This window comes from Tachysurus vachellii, chromosome 18 (genome assembly GCF_030014155.1).
Source record: "Tachysurus vachellii isolate PV-2020 chromosome 18, HZAU_Pvac_v1, whole genome shotgun sequence".
Taxonomy (NCBI): domain Eukaryota; kingdom Metazoa; phylum Chordata; class Actinopteri; order Siluriformes; family Bagridae; genus Tachysurus; species Tachysurus vachellii.
The window spans coordinates 14,790,676-14,805,246 of record NC_083477.1 but is presented as its reverse complement, the minus strand read 5'-3'; the positions used below and the strand labels follow the sequence as shown (position 1 = coordinate 14,805,246).

At 39.8% G+C, this 14,571-nt stretch overlaps 2 protein-coding genes across 2 annotated transcripts; both read left to right on the top strand.

Moving 5' to 3' along the window:
• Positions 1 to 61: 61 nt before the first annotated feature.
• Positions 62 to 8,565, top strand: LOC132861330 (tubulin epsilon and delta complex protein 2). The gene is made up of 10 exons (XM_060892809.1): positions 62 to 295; positions 433 to 531; positions 601 to 659; positions 1,487 to 1,991; positions 2,077 to 2,130; positions 3,411 to 3,489; positions 4,181 to 4,313; positions 4,654 to 4,752; positions 5,197 to 5,384; positions 6,327 to 8,565. Exons 2-10 carry the CDS (start codon positions 434 to 436, stop codon positions 6,480 to 6,482), a joined length of 1,371 nt encoding a protein of 456 aa, XP_060748792.1. The 5' UTR covers positions 62 to 295; position 433; the 3' UTR covers positions 6,483 to 8,565.
• Positions 8,566 to 11,020: 2,455 nt separating this feature from the next.
• On the top strand, positions 11,021 to 12,666 carry LOC132861085 (transmembrane protein 100). Its single transcript, XM_060892446.1, has one exon. The coding sequence runs from the start codon at positions 11,254 to 11,256 to the stop codon at positions 11,638 to 11,640; it is 387 nt and encodes a 128-aa protein (XP_060748429.1). The 5' UTR covers positions 11,021 to 11,253; the 3' UTR covers positions 11,641 to 12,666.
• Positions 12,667 to 14,571: the final 1,905 nt, after the last annotated feature.

Below are 14,571 nucleotides of genomic sequence, written 5' to 3'. Positions count from 1 at the left end.
CCATAGTAACGCTACCTCTCGCGAGATGTTTGACGTCATAGCTGCGTTGCGTTCTATTTTGTCAGACCTTCTCTTTAGAACGCTAGTGTACAACACGTGTATTGGACGGTTTCTGGTAGCTGCAGCAGAATAGACTACAGAATATTAACGTGAATAACGTGATCTAGTTACAACATATGCTGATTTATGGCGCTGTTTTATACAAATGTAACCGGTTATGAGTAAAGTTTCACTTCCTGGTGTGTGACTTGAAACTGCCACTTTATGAGGCGAGTGTATTAAACCAACGCTATATGTAAGTTATCCATATTGTGATTCCTGTGGATGTGTCCACACACACACACACACACACACACACACACACACACACACACACACACACACACACACACACACACACAGCAGTTTACAGTTGATTTATCTGTGTTTCAGCATGTCTTCACCTGTGGGTGAAGCGATCAGACTCTGCAGAGACGAGGAGCTGAAACTAACCCAAACTATCCGACAATATAAAGACATTTTACGGTCCATGTAAGTCGTGTTATTACTAGCTATGCTGGTTAGCTAATAGTTTTAATAATAACGTGTGTCATTTGGCAGGAAAACACGTGTGAAAGACAGCAGTGAAGCAGAAACGCCGACCAGCGTGAACCATCATGGTGAGATGAATGAACACAATACACACAATTTCCAGTCGGGATGTAAACAACAACCATACAGTAATGTAGCCCAAGGTTTCATGACAGTGTGACATGGTTCTATATGTTTCAATGAGCCCGTTTCACTACACTGTAATTCTGTACTATTAATACGAGGTGGACGAGAATATATCTGGGTCTAGAAAAATACCAGACAATCAGAATTAGCCATTTGTTTACATCAGCTTTACCCCAGAAAACCACCCAATCTAAAGGGACCTCCTTTACTATGTCTTTGGGCGACCTACAGTGTTAGGTAATACACCTGGCCAATGAAAGGAAAGTCTGTTAGACAATATGATATATGTAGTTTTCTTATTAGGTATTCTCTTTTATAATCTATAGGCTTGCCTTTAAACATTCTGGTTAAGCAACAAGCGTTTTTTTGTGTTCCTTGTACTTGATTTTTAATAACAGACCGAAGTTGGGTAACTATTCTGTTTGGTTTTGCGGCTTTGCTGACATGCAAGACACTCTATCTGAAATAAATAAAGAAGCAAATACAGGTACCACATTAACTAAATACTCTCTTCACTGGCTAAACCAGGCATGTTGGTTATTGATATAATAGCAACCGTGTCCATCTCCATAACAGTTGTGGTGTAATAAACACTACAGTATAATCAAGTTTCTAGCTGTCACTGTAGATCACTGACATGCAGCTGTTACATGACATGAGGTAAACAAGCATAGACTCCATGTTAACACTTTTGTCCAAACCCTTTCTTCACTCTAATTCACTGACTAACCACACAATGTGTATGATGATTTTTTTTTTTTTTTTTTAGACGTTCCTCTGGAAGAGAGACAAGAGGTTGAGCTCCTAGAACAAGCTCTGAAAAAGGCTTTCAAAATCCGCAGCAACTCTGCAGTTGGCTCGAATTACCAAGAAAAAACATTTTCAGGTAGCAGCGCTAGAAATGCTCCTGCTGTTAATGACAGTGGTAAAAGAAACCCACAAAAATCCTCATTGACCTTTGAGGTGAAAGGAAGCTGTCAGCGTGGAGAACAATTAAAACGCAGTGCTGCCTGTGGAGACAGTGCTGCACGGCAGGATCTGGGCAAAACAGTGCCTTCATCTCGGCCTACAATCAAAGGGAAGCAGTCGGGAATAAAACCTTTTTCGACGCAGAAAACTACAAGAGTCAATGTCCAGATAAAGCCCTGCCAGATGACCAGATCTTCCCTAGACAGAGGTGTGAAGAATACCAGTGTATCTTCTTCAGAAGAGAGAACTTCTTCAGATCAACAGATAAAAATGCAAAGTGTAACATCATCTCCTAAAGAGCAATGGTAAAATTAGCCTCTGCTGTTTAGCATCAGTAGTTGTTCCTTATTTAAATTTTCTGCTGATTGTTACGTGCTTTCTTTGTTGCAGGGTGCCCTCTCCTTTCTTACCATCATGGCAGACACAACGAGCCAAAAAGAACAAGTTAGTGTGTGCGTGTGTGTATGTGTGTGCGCATGTTTTGAAAGAAAATATGAACCTCCTTCTAGAAACAGTATTTTATTATACAGTGGTGTGAAAGCGTTGGCCCCATTCCTGATTGGTTTTTAAATGCAGGTTTTTATTATTAAGGGAAAACAAAATCCAAAGCCACATGGCCCTGTGTGGAAAAAGTGTTTGCCCCCCTTTAAAATCATAACTTAACTGGTTTATCACAGCTGAGTTCAATTTCTTTAGCCACACCCAGGCCTGATTACTGCCACACCTGTTCGCAATCAAGAAATCACTTAAATAAGACCTGACTGACAAAATGCAACACATCATGCTGAGATCTGAAGAAATTCAGGAACAAATGAGAAAGATCTCAATTACTTTCTATCAGTCTGGAAAAGGTTATAAAGCCATTTCTAAAGCTTTGGGACTCCAGCGAACCACAGTGAGAGCCATTATCCATAAATGGCAAAATCATGGAACAATGGTGATCCTTCCCAGTAGTGGCCGGCAGACCAAAATTACCCCAAGAGCACGGCGACGACTCATCCAAGATGTCACAAAAGACCCCACAACAAACAACATCCAAAGAATGGATGTTGCCTCAGTTTAGGTCAGTGTTCATGACTCCAGCATAAGAAAGAGACTGGGCAAAAATGGCCTGCATGGCAGAGGCCATCTGTTTTTGACCTCAAGCTGAAGCGAAATTGGGTTCTGCAGCAGGACAATGATCCAAAACACACCAGCAAGTCCACCTCTGAATGGCTGAAGAAAAAACAAATTGAAGACTCTGGAGTGGCCTAGTCAAAGTCCTGACCTGAATCCTATTGAGATGCTGTGGCATGACCTTAAAAAGTAGGTTCATGCTCGAAAACCTTCCAATGTGGCTGAATTACAACAATTCCGCAAAGATGAGTGTACCAAAATTCCACCACAGTGCTGTAACAGACTCCTTGCACGTTATCGCAAACACTTGATTGCAGTTCGTGCTGCTAAAGGTGGGACAACCAGTTATTAGGTTTAGGGGCAAACACTTTTTCACACAGGGCCATGTAGGTTTGGATTTTGTTTTCCCTTAAGAATAAAAACCTTGCACTGCATGTTGTGTTTACTTGTTATCTTTTGACTAATATTTAAATTTATTTGATGGTCTGAAACATTTTAGTGTGACAAACATGCAAAAAAAAATAAGGAAAGGGGGCAACACTTTCACACCATTGAGCTTTATTTCAATATCTCAGAAGTTAATTTGCTAGTTGTGTGATTATTACCAGGCTGTGGAATAAAGTTTTGACCAGACATTCTAAGGCTGTACCAGAGAGAGACCACTTCAAGAAGAGACTTATTAGTACTGTATCCTTGCAGAATTGGTTAAAGAAGAAGAACTATACAGTGCCTCCTTTCTTTTGTTTTCAATGCCATCTATTTAAAGTTTGCAATGCTTTATCAACAGATGCCTTGAACAGATCTGAGCACAAATTAGCTGTTTGTGTGGCATTATTGGTAACCTGTCAGTTGGCTTCCAGTAGGAATTAAAAGGGGACAAAAAAATCGGATCCTATGCTTGATCTTAATGTGGGCTATGGTTTTTGATATTTTGGTAGATTTAAATTACTTAGATATACATCTAGTACTAACACGTACACATGTATTGAGAAACACTAATGTATCAGTCTCTGCTCTGAGCAGTTTATATTCTGCAGTGTTATGGTGCTAATTTGTTTTTAATATGTATTTTTATCCCTGCGATGGGTTGGCACTCCGTCCAGGGTGTATCCTGCCTTGATGCCCGATGACGCCTGAGATAGGCACAGGCTCCCCGTGACCCGAGGTAGTTCGGATAAGCGGTAGAAGATGAATGAATGTATTTTTATTTGCCACAGTTTTCCATTAGTTCCATCTTCCTAATAATCTGTTTATAATGATGGTATTATTTATTATGACACAGCTGCCTTATTTTGCCCTCAGTCCAACCATTGGTTGTTCTACATCACTGGATATTTTGAACAGCATGTTATGGCTCCTTGACCTCTAAATGTGCTAGTTTCCCACAGAATGGGCTTCTGTCCACAAAGCAACCATGGAAGCAGAGCTGGATGTCCTTACGCAGCTAGGGCTGGACCTGACTCACTGCTATAACGCAGAGCTCCAAAGCCACCAAATGGGATGGAGTCCAGGTAGTAGATTATTAAAAGAACAGGCTTGAAGAGAGAGAACACTCTTCAGGGAGTCTGCAAGAGATCATAACAGAAGGGTGTAGGAGGAGAGACTGAGAGATGAGCCACAAGACCAGAGGGAGTAATGTGGAATTAAAGCTTTCAGGCAGCTCATTCAGGAGAGAATTGATCTAATGCTCCCATCTGATTTAACACAACAGTAATAATATAGTTTATATTCTGGCAGCTTTTAAAAGGCAAGTAAGTGTTGTTGCCTATGTGCAAACTGCACTGCTCCAGTTAAGCGGTATGTGAAAATATCTTGCACTCTGTTTGTTTGTGTTTGCATGTCTGTGTACAGAACCATCCACAGAGAAGGAATATGAATCTCTACTAATGCTGGCAGGCCTGGAAAAAATGATGGGCCTGGTCATTAAGGAAGCTGGTCGCCTCAAAAAAGGTATTTAATGAAGCCTTTCTGATAAAGGCTACAACAGAATAGAGCTTTTTACACTGGCATAGCTCAGTATTTAATTCAGTCTTAATGCATGTTCAATTCACTAACTTTGTATCAGATTATTTTGCATTAATCATATAGAGTGATAAACCCTTGCATGTAAACAGCCAAAGATGAGCACCACATCTAGATGGACCAGTAAGGTTGGTGTGTTTCATAAAACCGGTCTCTTTCCATTCATGGATGGGGAAAGAATCATACAATTGTTATGAACAAATCTTGGGATTACCTGAAATATTTGTAAAAGAGGAAAATATAGAATATAGAGGAATATATTCTGAAGAATGGTGTCCATTCTTATCTGCAAAGGTACGGTAAGGGTGCAGGGTTTTGTACCCATCATGGAAGAGTCAAATATATAAATAATGTTTAAATGGTTTCTCTCAGATTGGGAGAGGAATATGGCATGGTGGCATGGGGCATTGTGTCCACTGCGCAGCAGGGTTGAGTGGCACCTCTCAGGGCAACCCTGCCTGCCCCCATTACTGGCCTATAGCAGCAAAGTAGAGCTAGAAGATCTGCACAGCCTGAGACTACAGGTAGCTCAGCTGAAGCTGGAGATCCACATGCACCAGGTAAGAGATGATTCACACCCCATAAATTTCAGAAACACAGCTTTCTATACTCATTATTTCTATACTGATTAGGTCAACCTCAGCAGGTAAACCAAATAATGGACATATAAACGTTATATAATAAACAAATACTGGACACGTTTGATTTTAGAAAATTAAAACAATTTGTGCAGATTTCTTTAAACTACATAAAACATAGGAATAATACATGTGTAAAATAGGGAAAAAGTGAAAACAGTGATATGTTACATGAGCAGTGTCACACTTGGCATATTTCAGTCTTTATCCTGAGTGGATCTTTTCTTTCTATTTCTTTTTGAGGTTTTTAATCCATTACCACATGCACATCATTTCAGGTCTGGTTTTGTATTGAGTAGGTGTTAATCAATCAATCTATAGTCCAGAGACTAACACAGCTAACAACTCTGAATATGAAAACAGTTCAACGCTCCAGCAAAGATTACAGTTAGCACTGATGGTTTATACAGCACCTGTGAATAACAGGTAGGCAAATGTTGGTACATCTGCACCATTGCTTTTTTTTTATTAGACTATATGTTGTGAAATAAAGCAGGAAATGATTCATCACTTGTTTAACCTTCTTTGGCATTTTTATATATATATATATATATATAATGTGTGTATGTATATCTGAGCGATAGCACCTCTGTGCTTTTTTCTTAAATACAATTACATTGTACTTTTACATTCAGGTGGCAGCATCTTCCTTCATGCCTCGAGCCAGTTTATATTTAAGCTCCTTTTATTTCCAATTTCAGCCCCTTGAGAACATTTCACTTTTCTGACCTCAAGAAGGAAGCCTTTAATCAAATCTATTTTATGCTTTTTTTGAGGATTGGACAAATTTACTACCTAAAAGTTTTTAACTGTTTTATTCCATTACACATATGATAGCAGCTTTTTACATTTTTCTTACTACAGGCCATGTGTGATGCACTCCTAGATCTGATCAGTGATTCCTCCTCCTCTTCTGGGCACCTCAGTGCTACAGCCCTACGTGGTGTGTATTCACTTCTGGGAGAGGGAGGTGCTCAGTTTCCGAGCCTGGTTTTGGACATCGATTCAGCTCAAACATAAAGACCGCATTCATTTTCACATCGAGTGGACAAAGTGATGACCCTGGACTGATTTAGGCCCTATGCACTGATTGGATACTGTGCTCCTACACCAGACACGAGCAGGATTTTTTTGCTGTATGTGTTTGACAGATGTCTACTCAAATGCCTCTTATCTGCTGTGTTAAATACTGACAGCCAAGAGCCTGCAGCTGCTTGGCTGTAGCAGGGATAAATCTGCCAGCTGCAGTTAACAGCTGTCTCTCCTCTATTTACCACCATTTTAAATCAGGAGTTGATCTGTAAGCTCATCAGCAGCTTTTACATTTCAAGTATCTATATTACAAAGTCTGTTAATATGCATGTTGTGGTCTCGTGTATCTCATGAGTCATGTTTTGCTGAGTTTTTACCAGACAGCACCATGATACAAATTAGATTAGATTAAGCTGTGCCTGCCCCCCCGGTTTGCACCTTCTGCCATTACATAGATTGTACAACTTGTGTGTGTTGAAAGCAATGAAACATGTAAAATGAGAAGATTGAGCACCTGGGGGTTTCTTGATAGTGCTTGAAATGGTAATCACAATTTTGCGATGACTTTGGGAATAAATTAGATTTTATTTTACTTCTGAAGTTTAAATCTCCAGAGGACAATCACTGAACTTTTATAATCCTATATCCTCTTTTTATTTTTTCATTTATTTAAAAATAAGAATTATACATAGAAACACAATCAGTCCATAAATAAATATGACAGCCAAGTGCTTGTTAAGAATTTAGATTGCATACTCAAAGTTTGTTTCCATCTCACTCAGATATTCTGTCTTTGATCAGTGGATTATTTTTAATTATTCTGCAGGCTTAAAGAAGTTATTACATACTATAATGCAAGAACCAATATAGGCAGACACATATACAGTTAGTTAACAGTTTATTTATTTCCTGTTATTTTGTGAAAAGGGAGAATATGTCCCTATTCTACAACTGACTTAAAAACAGAAGTGTGTAGGTTAAGAATAAGACAGCAGTGTTTATTGTCTGCAGGCCTGATTTTAAAAAAAATCTATTCTTAGGTATCTATCTAGCAAATACATCCCATAAGAACAGGCGAACAAATTTGGCAGATTATACATATTAGCTGGGCCTTTAAATAATATACTACTGGAAATAAATTTATCAAATAATATAGAATCACAATTGAGTTATTGACACTTACAGGTTATCGAGAGTCCCAGCAGCTGAGATCACTCTGAGATAAGAACTAGTGAAGTTTTCCTCACTGATCTGATCCTGCATGTGTAATCATGTATTTTTTTTAGCACAATGAACCAGTTTTTAAATGTCTCCTTGGTTACACAGAAGACATGAATGACACATTGGTTTTATGCAGCGTTATATGTCAACTACATAGCTTTTATGCACAGCTTAGATTTAACATGCTGCCAGCTCAACAGTGTGACTCATCCTACTCTTTGCAATACAATGAAAGTCCGATTTGTCATCAGTGTAGAGTGTACGCAGTGTGATCAATGCTCTCCATGCCTTGTATGAGCACTTTATTTATGCCAGACTCTTGTAGGTGAAAGTGAGATCCTGGCCATGTAGGCTGGTCCAGACGGGGGGGACAGGTGGTGCTGGTTGGAGCCTCCTCCAACCCCTACGCACTCCTCCTTTCTCAGTGACTCACCAAGAAAATGGGGAAACCAAAAGAGAGCACAACAAAGTGGACAAACAACAGATGAGACACCCACCCCACATGCATGAACTCACTCACCTTTAAACCACCAAGCTCATCCTTATATCATCAATGCATTGACCTGCTTTAACGGAGGGAAAGACATGTAGGTGACTGGTGTATGGCCTGTAATTCCATGCAATCGGGAAACAAGATGATTCTCTATAACGGTGATATTCCTTCCAGTCATGATCTTTGTCTCAAAGGCATAACCGAGTGTTTGTCTGATGCAAAGCTCTCTCATTGTTTATGATCATTGATTCTTGGCTCTCATACTCTGGGCTTCCAGATTTCCGTAACCCCTATATTCTGCTCTGTCGCACTAATTCATTCTGTATATTTTATTATAAATTGAACTATATTGCTTAACATGACGTTGGTAAAGTTTTGTGAGGAGTTTTTTTAAATAACTTTTTGAAAACATTTGAAACAAAGAGGTGAATTTAATTCTTGTCACAACCTATACCTATAGCTGTTCTCAGGAGGATCCCCAGATAACACCTTTGCACTTATATTCATTAAAATCATTATTCTTGCTAGTAATTATAATAAATATATAATATATACAGTATGTTGATGACCCGATCAAAGTATAATTCATTTAGCTCATCTATGGCTAAGTTACATATTCTTCGAGCCTTATGTGTCAGTTATGTGTCACTTATAATCCTGATTAGACATGAAGGTCTTTTGATATCTGATCGTCTCTTCTTAAGGAGCTACTTTGTCGATCCTGATGTTCTAGCCTTGGTTGGAGTCTCGTCGCCTGGACACCCTGCCAGGGATTCATGGGATTGCTTTGGCTGGTGCTGCTATGCCTTGAGCGATTGTTGCGTCAGTCAGCTGTATGGTCTGGACTTTATCAGCAATCTTTTGAAGACTTTGGCAGGAAGGAATTAGTGTTGGCCCTATGGTGCACTCAGTCTGTGCTGACCCATTCGTTCCCCAGGAGCTCTTATGAACTGTTGTAAAAATTGTTATTTACATTATTTCCTGTCCAGTGTCACCCAAATGAGGATAGGTTTCCTCCTGAGCCTGGTTCCTCTCAAGGTTTCTTCCTCATATCATCTCAGTGAGTTTTTCCTTGTCTCTTTCTTGCTCATTAGGGAAAGAAGTCTGAGATATATAGTATTTAAAATTAATATTTTTAAATTTATTTTAAACTTGTAATTAAATATATATATATATAAACCTTTTTCCTTTTGTCCTGCTGCCCTGTGTGAATACATATCTACTCAGACAAAGAGTGGCAGCCATTATCACACTCCTAATGCTAAAAGCAATGAAAATTGATTTAGTTTTGTTAACTAGTTCTCAATATTTATTGTTATCCATATAGGCAGTTTTAGGAGACAAGTGGGAGAACTGCAACTGAAGGCCACCAGATATTTAATTTTTATTCATAATTTTTTTGTGTGCCCCTGCCAACAGCACATTTGTCCTCATGTGCAGTATGCCACAACATCTTGTCCCATTTAACCCTTTTTCTGTGATTCCACTCTATGCTTGGGATATGCTGGCGTGTGAAGTTAAAGCTGCCAATGCTGAGTCATTGCACTCATCAGTAACAGTGTTTGCCCCTACTTGCTGTGGAACCACTTCACAAACTGAGAGGGTGAATTGCAGTCTCTGCATCCTAAAGTGGTTTAGCTTTGCTCCAAATATTAGTGCCTTGAGGGTTAAAAAGTATTTTCAGTGGATAACATACTGTGGCACGATGTTCAGTCTCTTTTATTTACAGATGATTTTTCAAACATTTGAATTGTTTTGTGTTTTCTAAATCAGCTTCTGGTACTGAACCGTCAGTTTATGGGGCTTTTTGTTGATGGACATTATTAACCATATCAAACTTCAATTCAGGTCTCATATTATCAGTCCAAAATCTAGACACATGGAATAAAGACACTTAACTCGGATGCACTGTAAAATAAGATGCACTTTCCTTCTTTATTTATTTATTTGGGCTTTTTGTGTCAATGTACAAAACTCAATTTTGACTCAACGTTTTCATTTCTGCTTTGTCTCCTAGGTTTTTCTAATCATACTGTAATATACTTGTCACTGCTAGTCTAGTTGTGATCATTGAAGGAAACATCAAATATAGAGAGTTAAAAATCACGACTTCTCTCTCTAATCTCTAGCCCTCTTTTCAGTCCTTTAGCTGGGATTTGTGTCTCTGCATTGATTTTCTTTTCTCTGGGGTCAAAAACCTCCTCAGTATCCAGATCGTGTAGAAACTCCACATGGATGTCCATACGAAACCGTTTTTCCAAGCACTTGGCAACCTGCCTTTGTCTGCTGCTGCGTGGGTGGGTGAGGGTGTGTGGGCACGCACAGGAGTGTGTGTGTATGTGAGTGTGTGTGTGTGTGTATGGAGGGTTTAATCATCCACAGAGTGAGGGTGCAGAGCTCATCTGTGCTCTCAGATGGAATTCCCTCTGTTTGATCACTAACAAAGATAAAAAATGACTTGAAATTGCGGGATTCAACATAATATTCTTGTGTCTTTAAAGCTGTCACATGTTCATATTAATTGTTCTTTTGGGATATATTTGTTATTCTGTTCCTGTAAGGAAGAACGACTGCAGGGATCCCTGGAAAAAGCAAAAGTGAGACATGGATGTTAAATGGTTAACTCCCACCCTCCCTTCCTCTTTCCAGCTCTCCTTTTGATCCCCATTCCTTTGCTCTTCTTCAGCGTCACACTGCAGCTTTAGCCAATCACTTCTGGTGTCCAGCCCCTTCGCTGCATCTTTACTCCACCCCCTGCCTTTGGCATATTAAATACCCGCGCACAGTCTAGCTGGGAGAGTGTTCAACATGCTGCTGCTGATTCACAGTGCAGACTATTGTAACACTGCACAGCCTAGAAAGAGAGGAGGACTGTGCAGGGACTTCAGACCTTTTTTTGCTGGTCACACTCATCTTGCACATAGTTTCACATCTGCCTGTTTAGATCTAGCCTTCATCTTTTCTCAAATCAGGACTGGATTTGGAGTACAGTAGAGGAAGTTTCCACCTGGCCTCCAACAAACTCACTGGCATTTGGTTTTTACGATGGGCTGTACTACAGGGCACCTGGCATGCCAGCCCCAGCCTTCTTCAAGCAACAACCAAGAGGGACAGACTCAGGAGGGGGCAGCTAAAGTACCAGAGGTCCTATCATCTTTGGAGAAGCTTTCTCAGGCAACAGGGGGCATGGAGAAATCTTGGTATCGCTGCATCTTCCCCTTTGGAATCATCTCACTGGTGATTGGTATAGCTGGCACAAGCGTGACCTACACATACAATGATCTCCCTCAGACCAAGGTGGTGTCAGTGGTCTTGCTGATTGTCGGGTTGGTCCTGGTGGTAATGGCTGCTGCCTGTTGGACAGCACATAAGAAGAAACGCAGGAAAAAGAAAGAGGGAGGTCCATTTACCACTGAACAGTGTCCCCTGTGACTAAGGGGAGAGACTAGTAGAATGAAGATTTGATTGACAACACGTGGAGTTGTTATACCACCTTGCTTTTTGTTTAGCATTTTGTTTTGCCAAACGTCTGCCCATGTGTTCACTCAGGAAGCAGCAGTGTGAACATGCAAATAGGACAGCTGGCCAGTGTGTTCAGGATACCCCCAGGGAGCAAAGGAACCTACTGGACAAATATAAGCGTTCACACACATGGTTTACCACCACTCAGCAAGTGTCTGGTGTCAAAACAACTCCAGAGCCACATATACATTTAAGACTCTAAACGCTTGGGCCGTAACACCAAGCCTCTGCTGAAGTCAGTGCTGCCGTCAACACAGCCGTCAGTCCCCTGCATTCCTGCCCTTGGGGCCAAATGGCTACCCAAGGCTAGCAAAGAAGTGATCCGGTGAGGGCAACCAGACACCGCGACGAAAAGCAGAAGTGCAAATCCGTAATCGGCGCACGTCATTCTCCTGTCCTGTGACACTACAGCAATGTGTGAGCTTTTTTATGCAACGGGAGAGTGGAACCTGAGTCGAGCCTCAGCTAGTCACTACTGGTGAGAGAAGGCATGAGCAGGAAACATTGCTTGTGTTTGTGCGTGCAGGCAGAAATACGGAGAACTGCAAGCATGGTGCATGGAATTCTACTTCATTCTCTGTCCCGGTTTTCTGATATCAGGCTGGGTGTAGTGGATGCTTGGAAAGCAGTGACCATTTTCCTTGAAGTCAAGCTTCTTTCTGATTTCAGTTCCTGTCTTCGATCAATACAGCTGATCTGGCTAGGCAAGTAGATTGATTACCTGTAGCATGTGTGTTGAGTTAGAGTTGGAACTGAATTCTATAGGAAGGTGTGCTCCTCTGTGCACCAAAAGCGGTTAAGTTGAGGATTTTTAATACTATAAACATTTATAAACCTCTGGTTTCTTCGCTGTAGGTGTGCGCCTCTAATCACTCTCAGGCCCTTGCACAGCAGCATTTAAGGAATATATAAGTAAAAATAACAAACCAAAGCCCATTTTAGGTAAAAAAAAAAAAAAAGTATATATATATATATATATATATATATATATATATATATATATATATATATATATATATATATATATGTATATATGTGTGTGTGTATTTTGTCTGCAGAGATTTTATTTCCCTGCCTCACAGAGAATGATATTTCTGAAAAAGAAAAAAATGCAAGAGGACACCAGATGTCAACACGTTTACTTCACTCGTGTGCCTTGAGCAAGTGGGACTCAAGTGGTGTACAATACCTTCTCAACATCGTTCTCTTTGGCCTTTGCTCTTCATAAATCCGTTGGCCAACATCAGATTTTCCATTCAAGCTAATCCCAATTCTCATGTCATTTCTGGCTTAAGGAGTTACCTTCCATCAACTCCCCTTCCTCTGCCCTTCTGTCACTCCCAGCTCATAAACTCCATTCTCTAGATCCACAAACTGCCATCGTTCCTGCATTTCATATCCATCCCCAAGGTGGAAATACCAATCATTACACTGTGTCAGGAATTTTTTCCATTTGAAGAAAGACCTTCATCCAGGTTGGTAGACAAATGACAGATTAATGGACTTGACATTATGTTGACTCATCATTACCGTCATTATTTAATGTATTTCCCACGGATGAAGGAATTGGTTTGTGAAATATTCATGTGTTGTTCACCTGTTCAGCTCTGGTTGTATACTGAGAAACCTAGTTTGTTTAATCCTTATGATTGGTAGAATGATGTTTCATTGAAGTGCGATAAAAAGTGAATCATTATGATTATGCATGAAACTGATCATTATTTTATTATACTTTGTAATATTATTATAATATAATTATTTTTATTATATTTATTTGACAGTTAGAACCTCCTGGCTCATTCAGCTAGAGAAAGGTTTCCAGGGAAAAAGGACACTAATAATAGCATCAGTGAAGAGAAACAGAACGTAGGCAGGATATGCTTGAGAAGACAGTTGTTGTAGAATATCCGTCTATCAGACTACATTCAGACTTTTGCACAGTGGGAATTCCCCTGAATGTCTCCATGAAACTAATGGAGGATTATTGAATAATTGGATAATTGCAGCCATAAACTTTCATTAACACTCAATTGCACAACTAGTTTTATTATTATTATTATTATTATTATTATTATTATTATTATTATTATTATTATTATGTCTCAGTATCTTAATGCTCATTGAAAGTTCTTTCTGTGAACTCGGAGGTTAATTAGAAAATAATTCCTCCCTTTGTTTTTGCAAAGGAAAGGTGTGCCTTGTGAAAGGGAAAACAATATGCTATAGTGGTGTTTTTAACAATACTGAATGCTGTTGCTGCCTGCTATAGTGCATCTCATTTAAATCGAACACTCCTTAAGTGGAAGGAATTGTAGGGACCAGATATTGGAAAAAATCATGTGTAACTGATATAACCAGGAGATAATATGAAGAAATTAGGTAGACCAGTAAATTGGGGGACGTGTTTGCAAAATAATCCATGGTATGAAACTAAGGGATGAGTGATGGCAACTAAGCAGTCATTCAATGATCATCTGACTGATCATTATCTGAACATTATCTGAAAGCATAGCTTGGTGAATAATTAATGATGACTGAAAGATTGAGGGTCTTATATAGTTAATATTAGTCTAATATTGACCATCTCTTCTATCTGTGCCATGGGAGGTGACGTAGAGTAGCACATGACACGGTGATCTATGCCTGTGGGTTAAGGGCCCGGTTAAGTGTGAATTTATCAGCTGTGGCAAAAGGCTATTGCACTCAGGTCACGACTTGGCCCACATTCTCCACAGGCATACAAGGTGAGATGACAAAAGATAGAGAAGGATACAAAGCCGCAGAGAGATGAGCAATTTCATTGAGGGAAAGAGCATGGAAGAAATTTGCCACGTGCTTGGA